Genomic DNA, 14,567 nt, shown 5'->3' on the forward strand with positions numbered 1-14,567 from the left:
ATGGATTACATATGCACTCATACAAATAGAGTTAACCTATGAGGTGCTATTAGAGTATAAACATTTTTCTCAAGCACTGACTCCATGCTCAGTAGGAGCTATGTGAACTAGTTTCTCCCAGATAATAGGCATCCTAAGACCTTGGTATGCCCGAAGCTATTGCTTACTTTAGTGTGCTTTGAATTTTTAAATCCATTCCAATGTGCCACTGCATATTCTAGTAATTGAACTTGAGTCTTGAATTCCAAAAGTTTAAAAGTCTCTACTCTAGCAATGAATAACATGAAAGAAAAGGTATTCTTTGAACGCCTGGTACACCATCAGCAAGCTTCTGGACCCTAAAGAGATTATTTTTAAAGTATATGTTATAGAATCAGTCTCAAGAAATTTATAATTTCATAGTGGATGAAATACCTACAAAGACGACACACAAATTCATGAATCGTTCCGTATTTGTAAATTGATCCCTCCCTCGTCTGCGAGCCCACTTTATCTTACATCTATTCTAACAGAGCATTTACACACTTTATTTCATGTGAAATTTACATGTCTTTTTCATTAGAATCAGAGACTGTCTCATTTATTATTGTTTCTTCAGTGTTGATCACAAAATACATGATAAATGCTTAATAAACACTAACTGAGATAATGAATAAAAAATAGGAGGACAAAAAGACACAGATGATTATGTGTTCAATTTTTTTCAGTATCCAAAAGAGAAAAAGCAAAAATTAATATATAGAATTTTTTCAAAGTGAAAATAGCTGTCTTTTTTGACTAATAAATAATCCATGCTCATGGGAAAATATTCAAATATCTCACAATAATTTCTCTAGTAGAGAAACCAGTTTTAATAATTCAGTGTATGTATCTATGCTCTCAGTTGTTTATCCATGCACATTCAGGGTGGACATTTTTTTAAACGAAATTTGAAGCATGATGTATATATATTTTGTTCAATGGCTAACTTAAAAAAAATTAACAGTATATTGCTGATACCTACCATGAGGAACGCGTTTCCCTTTAACTGGCTATAGTAGCCTCTTTTTTTGTATATTTCATAATGTACTTAACTCTATTGACAGATATTGAGGTTGTATTAATTTTTTTTATCCTTATAAACAGTGCTTCTATAAACATCTTTTAACATCTTTGCAAGTTCAGATTTATTTTCTTGGAATAATTCCTAGACATCAAATAGACTTAAAATGTTGAAGTATTTTGTTAAATTACTCTCCAAAAAGGTTGTGCCAATTTACACTCCCACCAACTGCGTACAGCCCATTTTCCCTCTAACCGAGGCTGCATATAATTCATTTAAAAAAATCTTTGTTAATTTAACAAGGAAAAAAGTCTCATTGGTTGCTTTTTTTCCCCTCCCCGCTACTGTTATTTTAAAACCTAGACTACTTAGGGACCTTTGAAATAAATCAATTCTTGGTAAATCCCACATGACCCACCCATGGAACATGTTTGCTACTAAATTGACTTCCCTCTCCTACCCAAGTGGCTTGTCTCTGTGCACCAGCAGTAGATAGAAATCAAGAAAATAAGAGCATCTTAATTAGGTTAAACACACATGGGAGAGATCAAATACATATATATATATATAAAATCTCACAAAGTATTTGATTATTGACTAAATACTTTCATCACTGTACCCCTCTATTAATGTAGATAATTGAGTAAACAATAAAATAATTCACAAATCATATAACCCTGTTGCAGGACTCATTCTACAAATTATATCAGATACTGGTACTAAGACAACCTATCTCTAATTTTTTTGAAGGCTCTAACGGGGATTGTTAACAATTCTACCACAAAGCCTAGAGCTCAATAAGCTGCTGACATGATGTGGCGATGCGAAAAAGAGTCTGTGAAACAATACAGATGTGTCTAAAAATATAGTATTGGCAACATAAATAAAAACCATTTTATACTTTCATAGTTCCAGTATGTGTATGTGCCAAAACTTGCCCTGCAAAAAGAAAGAGCAAAGCTTTACAATCTTATCCCAAAGAGTAACATTGGTCAATATCTTCTGCCCATGAATAATGGTAAGACCTTTGCAGGAAGGTCCTAGAGATCGAACATGTTTTCTTTGTGGACTTGGTCAGCACTTCCATATAGCCTGTCAGTGAGTCTGAAACCTTCTCTATTTTGAAGGCAAAAGTGTGAAGATCTCTAGCCTCACTGCACCATTTTACTATTCCCTACAAAAGGACCTGTAGTGAACTGCTATGTTCACTAAGAGATAGTACTTGTGTTAGCTTTCTATTTCTGTGTAACAAAACCAAAGCTTAGTGGGTTAAAACCACTCAGACTCACTATCTCACAGTTTCTGTGAATTTGGAATCTGGGCACAGCCTAGCAGGGTCTCCTGCTTCAAAGTCTCTCCTGAGACTGCAATCTAGATGTCAGCTGGGGCCACAGTCACTTGAAGGTTCAACCAAGGCAGGATCCATTTCCAAGCTCACATTAGCAGTTGGCTGGGTTCAGTTCCTTGGGGTTGTTGGAACGAGAGTCTCAGTTCCTTGCTGGCTATTGGCCCGAGGCTGCCCTCAGTTCCTTGCCATTTGTGGTTCTCCAATGGAAGCTTGATTCATCAAAGCCAGCAAGAGAGAGGCTCTGCTAGTAAGACAGAAAGAATAGTCTTTTATAACTTAATCATGGAAGCGACATTCAACAACTTTGGCCATATTCTACTCATTAAAAACAAGTCACTAGGTTCAGCCCATACTCAAGGGGAGAGGATTAGACAAGGTCATGAATACTAGGAGGTGGGGATCATTGGGGGGCCCCAGATTCTACCACAGCAAGTGATTGTTCAGTTGATAATGAGAAAAGAGGACACTGGGGAAGAGTGGGAAGGAAAATGTCAGGGGACATGGTGGGAGAGGAATTCCTTGGAAAAAGGCTCACAATCCTCCACTGATATATATATATATACTGTCAATAAACACGGTTCAATCTGGGGGCATTAACTACCTTAGGAAAGCGTGTTAAGTCTCAGGTCAAATTAGTAGGTATCATGTCAAAGCAGTAATCTCTCGCATTACAGGGAAAAACTGAAATAATAGGTATTACTGGCTGATGATGGCAAAACCTAAGACAAAGACAATAATTGATAACAAAGAAACACAAGCTCAACCAAGAGCCAAAAATATTCCATAGCTAATGTAAAATAAGATCATAACTCTTATTCCTTTAAAATGTTTTATCTAACAATTAACATTGACAAAGTAAACTTAGTGACATTCAAAAGACTCTGAATTTGTATTTATCAAGTCAAAATACATCCACATGCCATTTATGTATCCTTTGTTGAGCTGAGATTTTGGGTTTGTTTTGTCAAGAACCTGGATCTAGTGATAATTTATTATTTGCCTTTATTTTGCACCCACTTTGATAGGATAATTGGTTCAAGGTAGGGGTATATTTGTGGACTATAAAAGAAAAGATAGAAAATCTAGTTTACTGATCTATATGGTGGGGGGAGGGGGGACATACCCATTATAGCATTTTTATTAGCATGGCTGTTTGAATAAACTAAGCTAATCAGCTGCAAGTATGCATGTATGGGTTATATACTTTTCTGTGATAACAAAAATGAACAGAGATATAGCAGATAAATTGTCTTAACAGGTTTTGCTTGGTTTTAGTGCAAAAACTTACTAATTAATGCAAGTGTTGCAATCATTTTTATGACATTCCCCAAAGATGGCACTTTAAGGGTTATGCCATATGCTGATTGACAGCAGCCATAATTCCATACAATGAGACTGTATCATATTGTTTGAAGTGAGGTGATATTCATCTCTTGAAACTGATCAAATATACGATTGCATCAAACAGTGTTACAATATAATCACGCTGTATGTAGGGACTGCCAAGGCTGATCATCACGTTGTACTCGCTTCCCTTGGACTTCTCTAATAGCAGTTGTGACACGCCACTGCATCCACTTTTTCCTTTAAGAGCTGCAGAATCTAAGACAGAGGGAAAGAAATCTGCATAAAATTGTGGTTTGGTTATGCTGTGTGAGTGTACATTTGTAGACTGCTTTAGAATTACAAATTTGCTCCCACTAAGATCTCCCTAAGTATACAAACAAAAACCCAGTAAGGCCAAGCTAAAAAGCAAAGATTCCAAATAGGGCAGAAAACAATTCAAATGTCCTTTCGTCTTCTTCAGCAAACAAGGAAACTTGGAAGAAATGTCTTTTTTTAAACACTTTTCAGTGTCTGAAACTCTCAATGACATTTTGTTCCAATGTGCTGTTTTGCAAAGCCACTTGCTTTATCTCCTGAGCTTGGGGCTCTTTCAGCTGCAGATAAAAATGATATAAGAACCTGTTCTGCTCCCACCCTTAGTTGCTGCTGATCTTAGAAAGCAGTGCAAGGAGGGTATGAGTGACTGAAAGTAATTTGCCTATTCTCTTAGTAGCATTCTTAGCGGCATGAAGTCCTATAACACAGTGGCTTTTAGATTGGTGTAATTTAGGGACTGTCCTTTTATCATCCATCCATCTACCCATCTATCCATCCAACCATTCGTTCATCCACCTAATAACTTATAAAAGAGCCACTGGGATACTTTGGGGACTATGTCCAGAATATTTTACAAAGAAACAGTGTGCCAAGATGGGAGCCATCATCTACTCATGTTGACATTCACTGAGAGAGATGTTACCAATTCTGATCCTCCCGTGTTGATCCATGCAAGTCTCCAAGATGTCACCACTCTATCTGCACTTTATTCATTCATCTAACCCTCTCCTAACCCTAACCTGTTAGGCTAAATGTCCTCAGCCCTTTGGGTCTATAGAAACTACGTGGCTCTTTCAGAGACTCATTGGGATGTCAGGAACACAGAGGCTCTGATTGGTTACATGAACACCTACACAGCCTTCTCTCTTCTGCTGCTCCTGTACTATGGCGGGCACAGAGGAATCTGTGAGGCTGGAAGCTTCCTTGGGTTCCCCTGCAATACAAGACCAAATGGCTCTCTGCTCCCAGATTCCTGTAACCCTGGGCATTTCTCCCATTCAGGTGAGGGAGGGTCAGTGCCCAAGTCCCTCCATGAGACACCACCCATAAGTAAGCTCTGTGCTTTCCATCTAACCATTTTTTCCTTTTCTTCCCCTCTTTAGCCTGTGGGGTCTTCATTTCATATGGGGTGAAAACCACTGTCTTTTCACTTATTTTTCCCCAATCTTTTGCTTGTGATATTAATGTCATACTTTGAGATCTTTAGGGATTTCATTTTGATACCCAAATACCCAGGGTTTTGAAATTCAAAATCTAAGAACTGACTTTCCTCTCTGTTTCTGCAAGAGCACCGATTGTCTAAGCAAGCAGGGAAGAAAGGCCCGGGAGCTGCCCACAGGTCACAAAGGCTGCTATGTAGCCTCTCTCTTGCTTTGTCTTCTAATTCATTCATTTCGTTGTTTGACCATTTACTTTCCTTTCCTCCTTGTTTTCTTAGAGTTTAGTTGGCTGAGTATTTTTTTTCCTAGCCTATTGAATAGAATAGTTACCTTACTAATTTTCTTCTTTCTTCTTTTCAATTGTAAATTGTGGAGGCTGTACATTTAGCTCTAAGTACTATTTAAGCTACATCACACGTTTTTTATTTTGTTATTGGCTGCTTTCTTTAAATTTTGAGACAATCAAAAATTTGCAAAAAAAGCTAGACAGAGAGTACAAATAACTCATTTTTTCTGAATACTTGTAAATTGCTGACCCAATGGTCCATTAGCCCCAAACACTTTAATATGTGTTTTCTACAAATAAGAACATCCTCTTGCTTAACTGCAATACAACCAGTAAAATCAGGAAATGAACTTTGATACACTCCTGTCCTTTGGTCCACAGACCACATTCCAGTATCACCATTAATGCAACAATATTTTTTGTAAAAAAGGATTTATTTCAGAATCACACACTGCATTTAGCTGTCACGTCTCTTTAGTCTTCTTCAGTTTGGAATATTCTTCAGTTTATCCTTGACTTTCATAACTGCTTTTGAAGATGATTCCAGTTATTTTGTAGACTTTCCCTTGGTTTAAGTTTGTCTGATGTTTCCTCATGATTCGATTCAGTTTATAGTATCATAGAAGTGATGCTGTGTTCTCAGTACATCATACCAGGTCATGCATGGTTTTAATAACAGATGTTTACTTTGACAACTTAATAAGTGGTGCATTCCAGGCTTTTCCACATAAAGTTACTTCTTCTCCCTTTTGTCGGGAGGTACTGTGAAAACATGTAAATATCCTATTCCTTATCAAACTTAAATTCATTCATTCATTTATGTCAGTATGGTCTCATGTTTCCTATTTTACTTAATATTGTAAACTCTGTGAGCTACTATCATATTACTATCAGTATTAATTTTGATACTCAAATTATGGTCAATGTGGCTAGTAGGAGCTCATTTAAGCTGGCTTCTAGGTCCTTTTGATATATCCCCATCATTTTTCTTTTAACACTTGCTTGATTTCTGGCACAAGTTGCAGGCTTTTATTGCACTTTTCCTCTCTCCAGCCCTAGAACCAGCTATTTCTCTAAGAAGTCCTATTTCCTTTCACTGGACAATGGTATTTAGAAGCCAAGATCTGCACACTTTATATGCTCATTGTCATCAGAGTATTGCTGCTTCCAGGCCCCATGAGAAGGTAGAAGCAGGAAGTATATGTATATGTGTATCATGTGTTTGCATCTAAATTTATTTCTACGTCTGTCTATATATATTGAAAAACGTGAGTTCATGCTGACACTTCTAATTTCACACGTTCACTCTGGTGTTCTCCCTTTCCATATATGTAATTCCCTTCTCTAATAGTGAGAAGCCTAGCTGCCATAGTTCTTCAGATATTTACTTATGTGATCAACTTCACCTTATGCAACCAATCTCCCATCCCTTGTACAACCCCCTCCCTGACACAGATGCCCTCCTCCTGCTCAGGCTCTGATTCCTCATGGACAACTTCTCACCCTGTTCAGGCTGATTCCTCACGCTAATATGCCTGCCATCCCTAAGTGGATGTTCTCCGCATCCTTCTTGGGCTCTGATACCCTCTGTTGGGGCACTGCAGCTTCTCCTATCTGCTCTGTCTCACCTAATGGCTTTAGGACTGAATTATTCAGGAAGATGAAGCAGTATCACTCAAGTTTCACCATGTAATGTTTTCATTTTCCTTCAATTATTTAGCTCATGAATTAGTTGATGTGTATTTTGCATTTTCAAATGTATTGGGGATTTTTGTTGTTGATTTCTAATTTCTCTTTTCAAAGATATGCTTTTTCGTGAGGAAGATTGGTCCTGAGCTAACATCTGTTGCCAATCTTCCTCTTTTTTGTTCTCCCCAAAGCCCTAGTACATAGTTGTACATCCTAGTTGTAAGTCCTTCTAGTTCTTCTATGTGGGATGCCACCACAGCGTGACTTGATGAACGGTGTGTAGGTCTTCGCCCAGGATGCAAACCTGCGAACCCAGGGCCACCGAAACAGAGTGCTTAAACTTAACCACTACACCACCAGGCCAGCCTCTGATTTTAATATAATGACATTGTATTCAACTCTATTTTCTAATTTCTAAATTAAACCTATTCAGATCAATTCTGATATTTGTTGAGATTTCTTTGAGGCCCAATTAGTGGTTAATTTGGTGAAAGCTCCAAGTTTGCTTGTGCTGATTTCATATTCTCAAACTGTTGGGTTCAAGGTTCAATATATATCAGTCATATCAATCCTATAATTTGTGTTATACAAATCTTCTCCATCCTTACTAAGGTATTTGCCTGCTTGATTTACCATCAACTGAGATAAGCCTATTAAAAATTTATCCACTATGAATGTAGATTTGTCATTTTTTTCCCCTACAATTTGGTCAATTTCTTCTTCATATCTTTTGAATGTATGTTATTTGGTGAATATATGTGCAGAATTGCTATATCGTCCAGGTGACATTCCTTTTACCATTATGCACTAGCCACAATTATTCTTAACAATGTTTCAATAATGGTTTTTGCCTTAAAGTCTATTTTTCTGATATTAATATAGCAGCACCAGCTTTTTGTTTTTTTTTTAAGTTGTTATTTGTCTCGTGTTTCTTTTCCTAGAACTTTACTTCCAAACTTTTTATGGCCTTTGGATGCATTTCCAGTAGAAATCATTTGCCTAAATATTTAAAATTCAATCTTTTAATATCTGTTTTAGCTGACAACTTTAGGCTGCTTATATTTATCGTAATGTCTTGTATATTTGGACGTATTATATTTTGTGCTTCTTTTTACTGTCATTTTGTTTTCCTCCTTTCTTGCTCTTTCTTGGGTCAATGAATTTTTTCTTTTTAATTGCTTCTTGTTTGGAAATAATATATTTTGTTTCTGTTCTTTTATTCTGACTTTATAAAGCCTAAGGTTAATAAATATGTTGACTCTCCTTTTAAATAATACAAGAATGTAGTGGGATAGCTGGATCATATGGTAGATCTATTCTTAATTTTCTATTCCACTGCTGGATATTTATCCAAAGAACTTGAAAACACAAAGGCATAAAGCTATATGCATCCCTATGTTCATTGCAGCATTATTCACAATAGCCAAGACTTGGAAGCAACCTAACTGCTCATCAGGGGCCAATGGATAAAGAAGATGTGGTATATATACATAATGGAATACTACTCGGCCATAAGAAATGAGGAAATCCGGGCATTTGTGACAACATGGATGGACCTTGAGGGTACTATGCTGAGTGAAATAAGTCAGAGAGAGAAAGTCAAATACCATATGATCTCACTCATAAGTAGAAGATAAAAACGACGACAAACAAATACATAGCAATGGAGATTGGATTGGTGGTTACCATAGGGGAAGAGGGGAGGGGAGAGGGCAAAAGGGGTGACTAGGCTCACATGTGAGGGGATGCACTATAATTAGTTTTTGGGTGGTGAACATGATGTAATCTACACAGAACTCGAAATATATTACAATGTACATCTGAAAGCTATATAATGTTATAATGCAATGTTAATGCAATAAAATAAAGAATGTAATGACACTTAAAGTCTGATTATCCTCCACTTGTCTTGTATGTTGTTCTTTTCCAGACTTTCATATTCATTCTGCTGCTTTTTAAAAATAGATAACTCATTTATATCTAAATTTCTTATGACAAATTCACACACACAAAAAGAAATGAAGAGTTAAAGAATCATAACTTCTGCTCACTACCTAACTTAAGAAATAAAACATTACTCATAAAGTTGAATCACCAAGTGTAGTCCTCTTCACCTCAGAAATAACTACTATAAAGTCAAGAAATATTCCAGCTGGCTTTTAAACCCCCAAATGGTTGTTTTTATTATTTTGTTCAGAAAATGCTTATTTAGATTTACTACATTTCTACAACTTTACAATTTTATTTTGTCATATTGCTTCTTATATCTCATTCTTGTCTGGGTTCAATTGCTTTCTATGAAGAACAGTCTGACTTGGTTCTTTCAGCAAAGGTCTGTGAGTCATAAGCTTTCTCATTTTTCATCTGGAAAGAAGTATTTGCGTTTGACCCCATTCTTCAATGACATAGGTATACAGTATGAAATATATATGGATATAGAATTGTTAGTTGACAGCTATTTTCTCTCAATGTTTTGCAGATATTATTTTATTTTGCCTATTATGTTGCGATTGAGAAGTCTATTGTCAATTTCATTAGCATTCCTTTGTAGGTAATCTGTCTTAACAGGTAAAGTTTCTCCTACTTTCTCTAATAAGTCTTTATGAAAGTCCTATTATCAGGACTTTTTCATTCTAACCTCTCTTTGCTTATATGTTTGTTTGTATGTGTGTGTGTAGAAATTATATATATCTCTAAAGTACATATATAAATTATATTTTATATATTTATATTATAAATTATTATAATTATATTTTATATTATTTATAAATTATATTGTATATAATATATAGGTATATATATTTTATACCTATATATTATATATACCTATGTATTATATAGGTATATACAATTTCTTATAACCTCATAACCCAAATACCCCTTATAACATTATAACCCTTATAAACATTTTCTAGTTAATGAATTCCTTCTAAGCTGTATCTAACATACTCTCAAAATCCTCAGAGTTTAACTTCAAGGGCTATATTTTATATTTCTAGAACTTCTAATTGGTTCTTTTTCAAATCTATCTGTACATTGTAATGATTTTGTTGTTTCTTTTTTGAATGTTTTAAACATTTTAAATCTGAGTATCTTATGGAACTATCTCTGATAGTTCCTTGGAGTATAATTCTGCTGTTTTTCCTCTTTCCTAAGTTTCTCAAGGTGGACTGTTACCTTGTATGTTTTGTAATTTTCAGTGGTGAGCTCATCTTTGGTAAGCTTCATCTTGAGGCATCATGTATGGCCTGGGATCAGGTTTTAGCACTCCAGATTTGCTCACAGTTTGCTTCTGCTGGGAATATGTTGACATCTCAACATGGAGTTTTCAGAGCTATGCAGTTTGAACACCAAGCTCATATGAGGTGCATGTCTGTGGTTATAAATTCCCTGAGGTGGCTTATTTTCCATCCTGCACCCAGGTCCTTATTTTCTCTTTGTACCAGCATGCAGATTATTTCTAGTCTACTATTTCACTGAAGGGGTATCCCTTAAATGATCCTGGATTTATGTAAGAGGTTCAGTTTAAACCTCTACCTCCCTCCAGAATTACCAACGCCTTGTCATTCGTGTCTCTCTGAGTATGAAAATGAAAGCTCCTGGATTTCTGAGACATGACCATCCACCTAGCCCAGCCCAGCTCTGACTCTGGCCTTGTTGGTTCATGTGATTACCACTTGGGTTCCTGCTTCTCTCTTTGGCCCCTGGAAATTTCTCTTACATTACTGCAAACTCAACAATGGATTGAAGAGTGTTTATTTTATCTAGAATTTCTAGTATTTGTATTTTCAAATAGAATTTTCAGCATATCTATACCATAATAATTCTATAACTATCTGGAAGTTTCTTCCTCATGTCCCATAGGCCTCTCAAAGTCAACTTGTTGCAAACCATTCTGGTGAGCTTCCTCTCAAATCTGGTTGTATTCCAGTGTTTCCCATCTTGGTTTCACAGACTGGAAAGTCACTTTGATCCCTCCTTCACCTGCAGTGCCTGATCAATCACCAAGCCCCATCGATTTCTCTACTGTATGTATGTTGAATCAATCCATTTGTCTCCATTTCTACGGCCCCTACTTTAGTGTAAGCCACCATCATCTTTCCTTGGACCACTGAGACAATCTCCTAATTCTCCTCCCCTCCAATTCATTATTTATACTTGAGCCAGAGGAAACTTTCTAAAATCTAAATCTGATAAATTTACTTCTCTACTTAAAACCATTAATGACTTTCTGTTGCTCATTAGGTAAAATAAAATTTTTTTAAATCCTCAATATGGTCTCTTTCATGTGGTCCATTCATTTCTATCATTAATTAATCCAACAAAAATGTACTAAGCAGCTACTACTTATGGGCGCAGGACTTAGAAACTGAACTTACAGTGTGTATTAGTTTGCTAGAACTCTGCTACAGACTGAAAGTTTGTGTCCTGTCGAAATGCCTGTGTTGAAATCCTAACCCCGCAATGTGATGGTAAGATGTGAGGGCTTTGGAAGGTGATCAGGTCATGAGGATGGAGCTCTCACGAATGGGTTTAGTGCCTTTATAAAAGAGACCCCAGGAGCACCCTTGTTCCTTCTGCCATGTTAGAACACAGTAAGAAGATGATGGTCTGTGAACAAGAAAGCGGGCCTCACAAGATGTTGAATTTTTGGCACCTTCATCTTGGGCTTTCCAGGCTCCAGAACTTGAGAAATAAGTTTCTCTTGTTTATTAGCCACTTAGTCTATGGAATTTTTGTTATAGTAGTCTGAACAGACTAAGGACTGACTCCCAAGCAAATAACCAGAGACTAGTTGGCTTAGATGACAGAAATTTATTTTCTCACAATTCTGGAGGCTAGAAGTCCAAGATGAAGGTATCGGCAGGGCTGGTTTCTTTTGAGGCCTCTCTCATTGGCTTGTAGATGGTTATCTTCATATCATCTTCTCTTCATGTGTCCATGTCCTAATCTCCTCTTCTTATAAGGACACCAGTCAGATTGGCTTAGCGCTCACCCTAATAACTTCATTTTAACTTAATTACCTCTTTAAACACCCTATCTCCAAATCAGTCACATTCTGAGGTACTGGGTGTTAGGATTTCAATATATGAATTTGGGGGGAGACACAATTCAGCCCATAACACTGTGGTAAATTGAACCTCACCAACCTTTCTTCTCTTGACACTTTCTTGTTTCCTCTCTGCTTTCCAGATACTTCTCCATGCTCAGTGAGCTTCTATTTCTTGCCTCAGGGGCTTTATAAGACTCTCCCCATCACTTTGAATGCTTTTCCCCTTATCTTCCAACTTTGCTTAGCCAAAAGCTAGATCTCAGCCTCAGTGTCACCTCCTCAGAGAAACATTTCCTGACTCCCAGATTAGATTAGGTCTTTGTGTTTTGAGTTCTTTACATCCTTTTTGTACCACTTCCCATAATTCTAATTAAATGATTAACTCTATAATTACTGAATTTCCTTGATCCTACAATGCTATGAGTTGTTAGATGTGCCATCAATTTCAAAACACTTGTAGGGAAAGGAAAGAAATACTACTCTATTAGTCAGCTATTGTTGTAATAATGCATAAAAACCACTCCAACATTCAGCGGCTTAAAACAACAAGCATTTATTTCTCCCTCATGGGTCTGTAAGTTGTTGCAATTCTCTTGAACAAGACTAACTTCAGGCTCTGGGCTCCAGGCTGCAGGTTGGGTTCAGGTCTACGTCATGTAACTAACTCCATATGCTCCTTGGACTAGTAGCTACTCAGTTCATTGTATTCTCATGGTGAGTTATGGAAGTTCAAGCACAGGGAACATCCAATGCATGTTAAAGCCTCAGCTTGGACCAGGCACAGTCTCACTTTCACTCAGTTCCATTGGTCAAAGCAAGTCACATGTACAAGCCCAACATCAAAAGGTTGGGGACAGAACACTGCCTTCTCTAGCAGGAGGCACAGCAAAGGCACATGGAAAAGGGCATACATGTATAACATCTAATTCTATAATAGGGAGAAATCGGGAACAATAACTCAATCTACTGTAACTATGGTAAACAGTAGTACAAAAATTTTTATTATGTTTACTTAGATTATCCAAATGCGTTTGTCTATACAAAGATGCACCACTTTCTTCTTGTATTATGAGCAAACCTTCACAGTCAGAACCTAAAGCATATTCTGATTCATTTTTGGTCACCAATGGTTATCTACCTCATTCTAGTGATCAGTCCTTTATATAACCTGGGTTCAGGACCTTGACCTCTTTAACACCTGTGTAAGTCTTCGGCATATAAAAGAATACCAGGGTTCTGTCTGCACTTCCAATCTGGTTAAACTAAGATTCCGGCCCCCCACCCGCCACCACCAAAACTGACTCTCTTATCATAGGAATCAAAAACTTTTCATAAAAATCAACTACTACTTAGGGGCTGGCCCAGTGACAGAGCAGTTAAGTTCACAAGTTCCTCTTCGGCAGACCGGGATTGGCCGGTTCGGATCCCAGGTGCGGACATGGCATCGCTTGGCAAGCCATGCTGTGGTAGGCATCCCACATATGAAGTTGAGGAAGATGGGTACAGATGTTAGCTCAGGGCCAGTCTTTCTCAGCGAAAAGACAAGGATTGGCAGCATATGTTAGCTCAGGGCTAATCTTCTCCCCCTCCAAAAAAAACATTAAAAAAAAATCAACAAGTACTTGACAGATATTTGACACCTGAATGATAATCCTTCACAATGCATGAACCTCTGTGCTTGGAAATTCTACAATCTGTTTCTAACGTCAATTGTACTGTCTAGTATGTGACAGGCAATTCTTTTGAGTATGTCTTAACAAAAGGAAATACAAGCATATCTCCTGGTGGGTATCTTTCCATTTTAGGGGGTCTGCAAAGGACTTGAGCGCTTCTTGATGACACTGAAGTCCAAATCCAGCCTTTCTCCAGTGACGAATAATAGCTTTACTCTTCCTCACTTTGTCATGCGGCTCTATTTCCATGTTTTTCTGCATATCCAATAATTTTCATTTCAAAGCTACCTTGGAGTTTAAGCCTTTGAAAGACATTTGAAAAGACAATTAGAGATCTAAATTTAAATTAAAATTCAACTCTGTATGGGGATAGCAATGTAAACTCAGCTGAGAAGACATTTGTTTAACAAGAGATACAGTGTCGACTATATCACAACTTATTCCTTTGCCTAATAGCTGGAAAGTTTCTTTTAACATGGATTGAAGGATCCATCCCAGTGTAACACTGGAGCAGACATCTGGAATTACGCCTTGCTCAGTTCTCCTACATCCCCCACAAAAAGTAGAGGAAAGTGACCCAGACAGGGTGAATGAATGTGCTTTGCACTGGGATCTGACTTGGATGCTAGACATGCTAGGTTCTCTCTTCTCAGG

The 14,567-nt window shown here is 37.2% G+C and overlaps 1 protein-coding gene across 3 annotated transcripts in view; it reads right to left on the reverse strand.

Moving 5' to 3' along the window:
• Positions 1–1,094: 1,094 nt before the first annotated feature.
• Positions 1,095–14,567, reverse strand: part of GTDC1 (glycosyltransferase like domain containing 1) — a 397,164-nt gene continuing 383,691 nt past the window's right edge. The window contains exons 12-13 of one of the 3 annotated variants that reach the window (XR_006888267.1): positions 3,679–3,992; positions 1,095–2,631 (exon numbers count right to left, since the gene is read on the reverse strand). Coding sequence is in view for 1 of the 3 variants with exons in the window: in XM_046658957.1 (XP_046514913.1) it covers positions 14,210–14,215 (6 nt within the window). In the remaining 2 variants the exon portion in view is untranslated. Of the gene's footprint in view, positions 2,635–3,678; positions 3,993–13,778; positions 14,216–14,567 lie in introns of those variants that run through there. The other 2 variants (XR_006888266.1, XM_046658957.1) reach the window with 2 other exon arrangements.

The sequence above is a fragment of the Equus quagga genome, chromosome 4 (assembly GCF_021613505.1).
Source record: "Equus quagga isolate Etosha38 chromosome 4, UCLA_HA_Equagga_1.0, whole genome shotgun sequence".
Taxonomy (NCBI): Eukaryota; Metazoa; Chordata; class Mammalia; order Perissodactyla; family Equidae; genus Equus; species Equus quagga.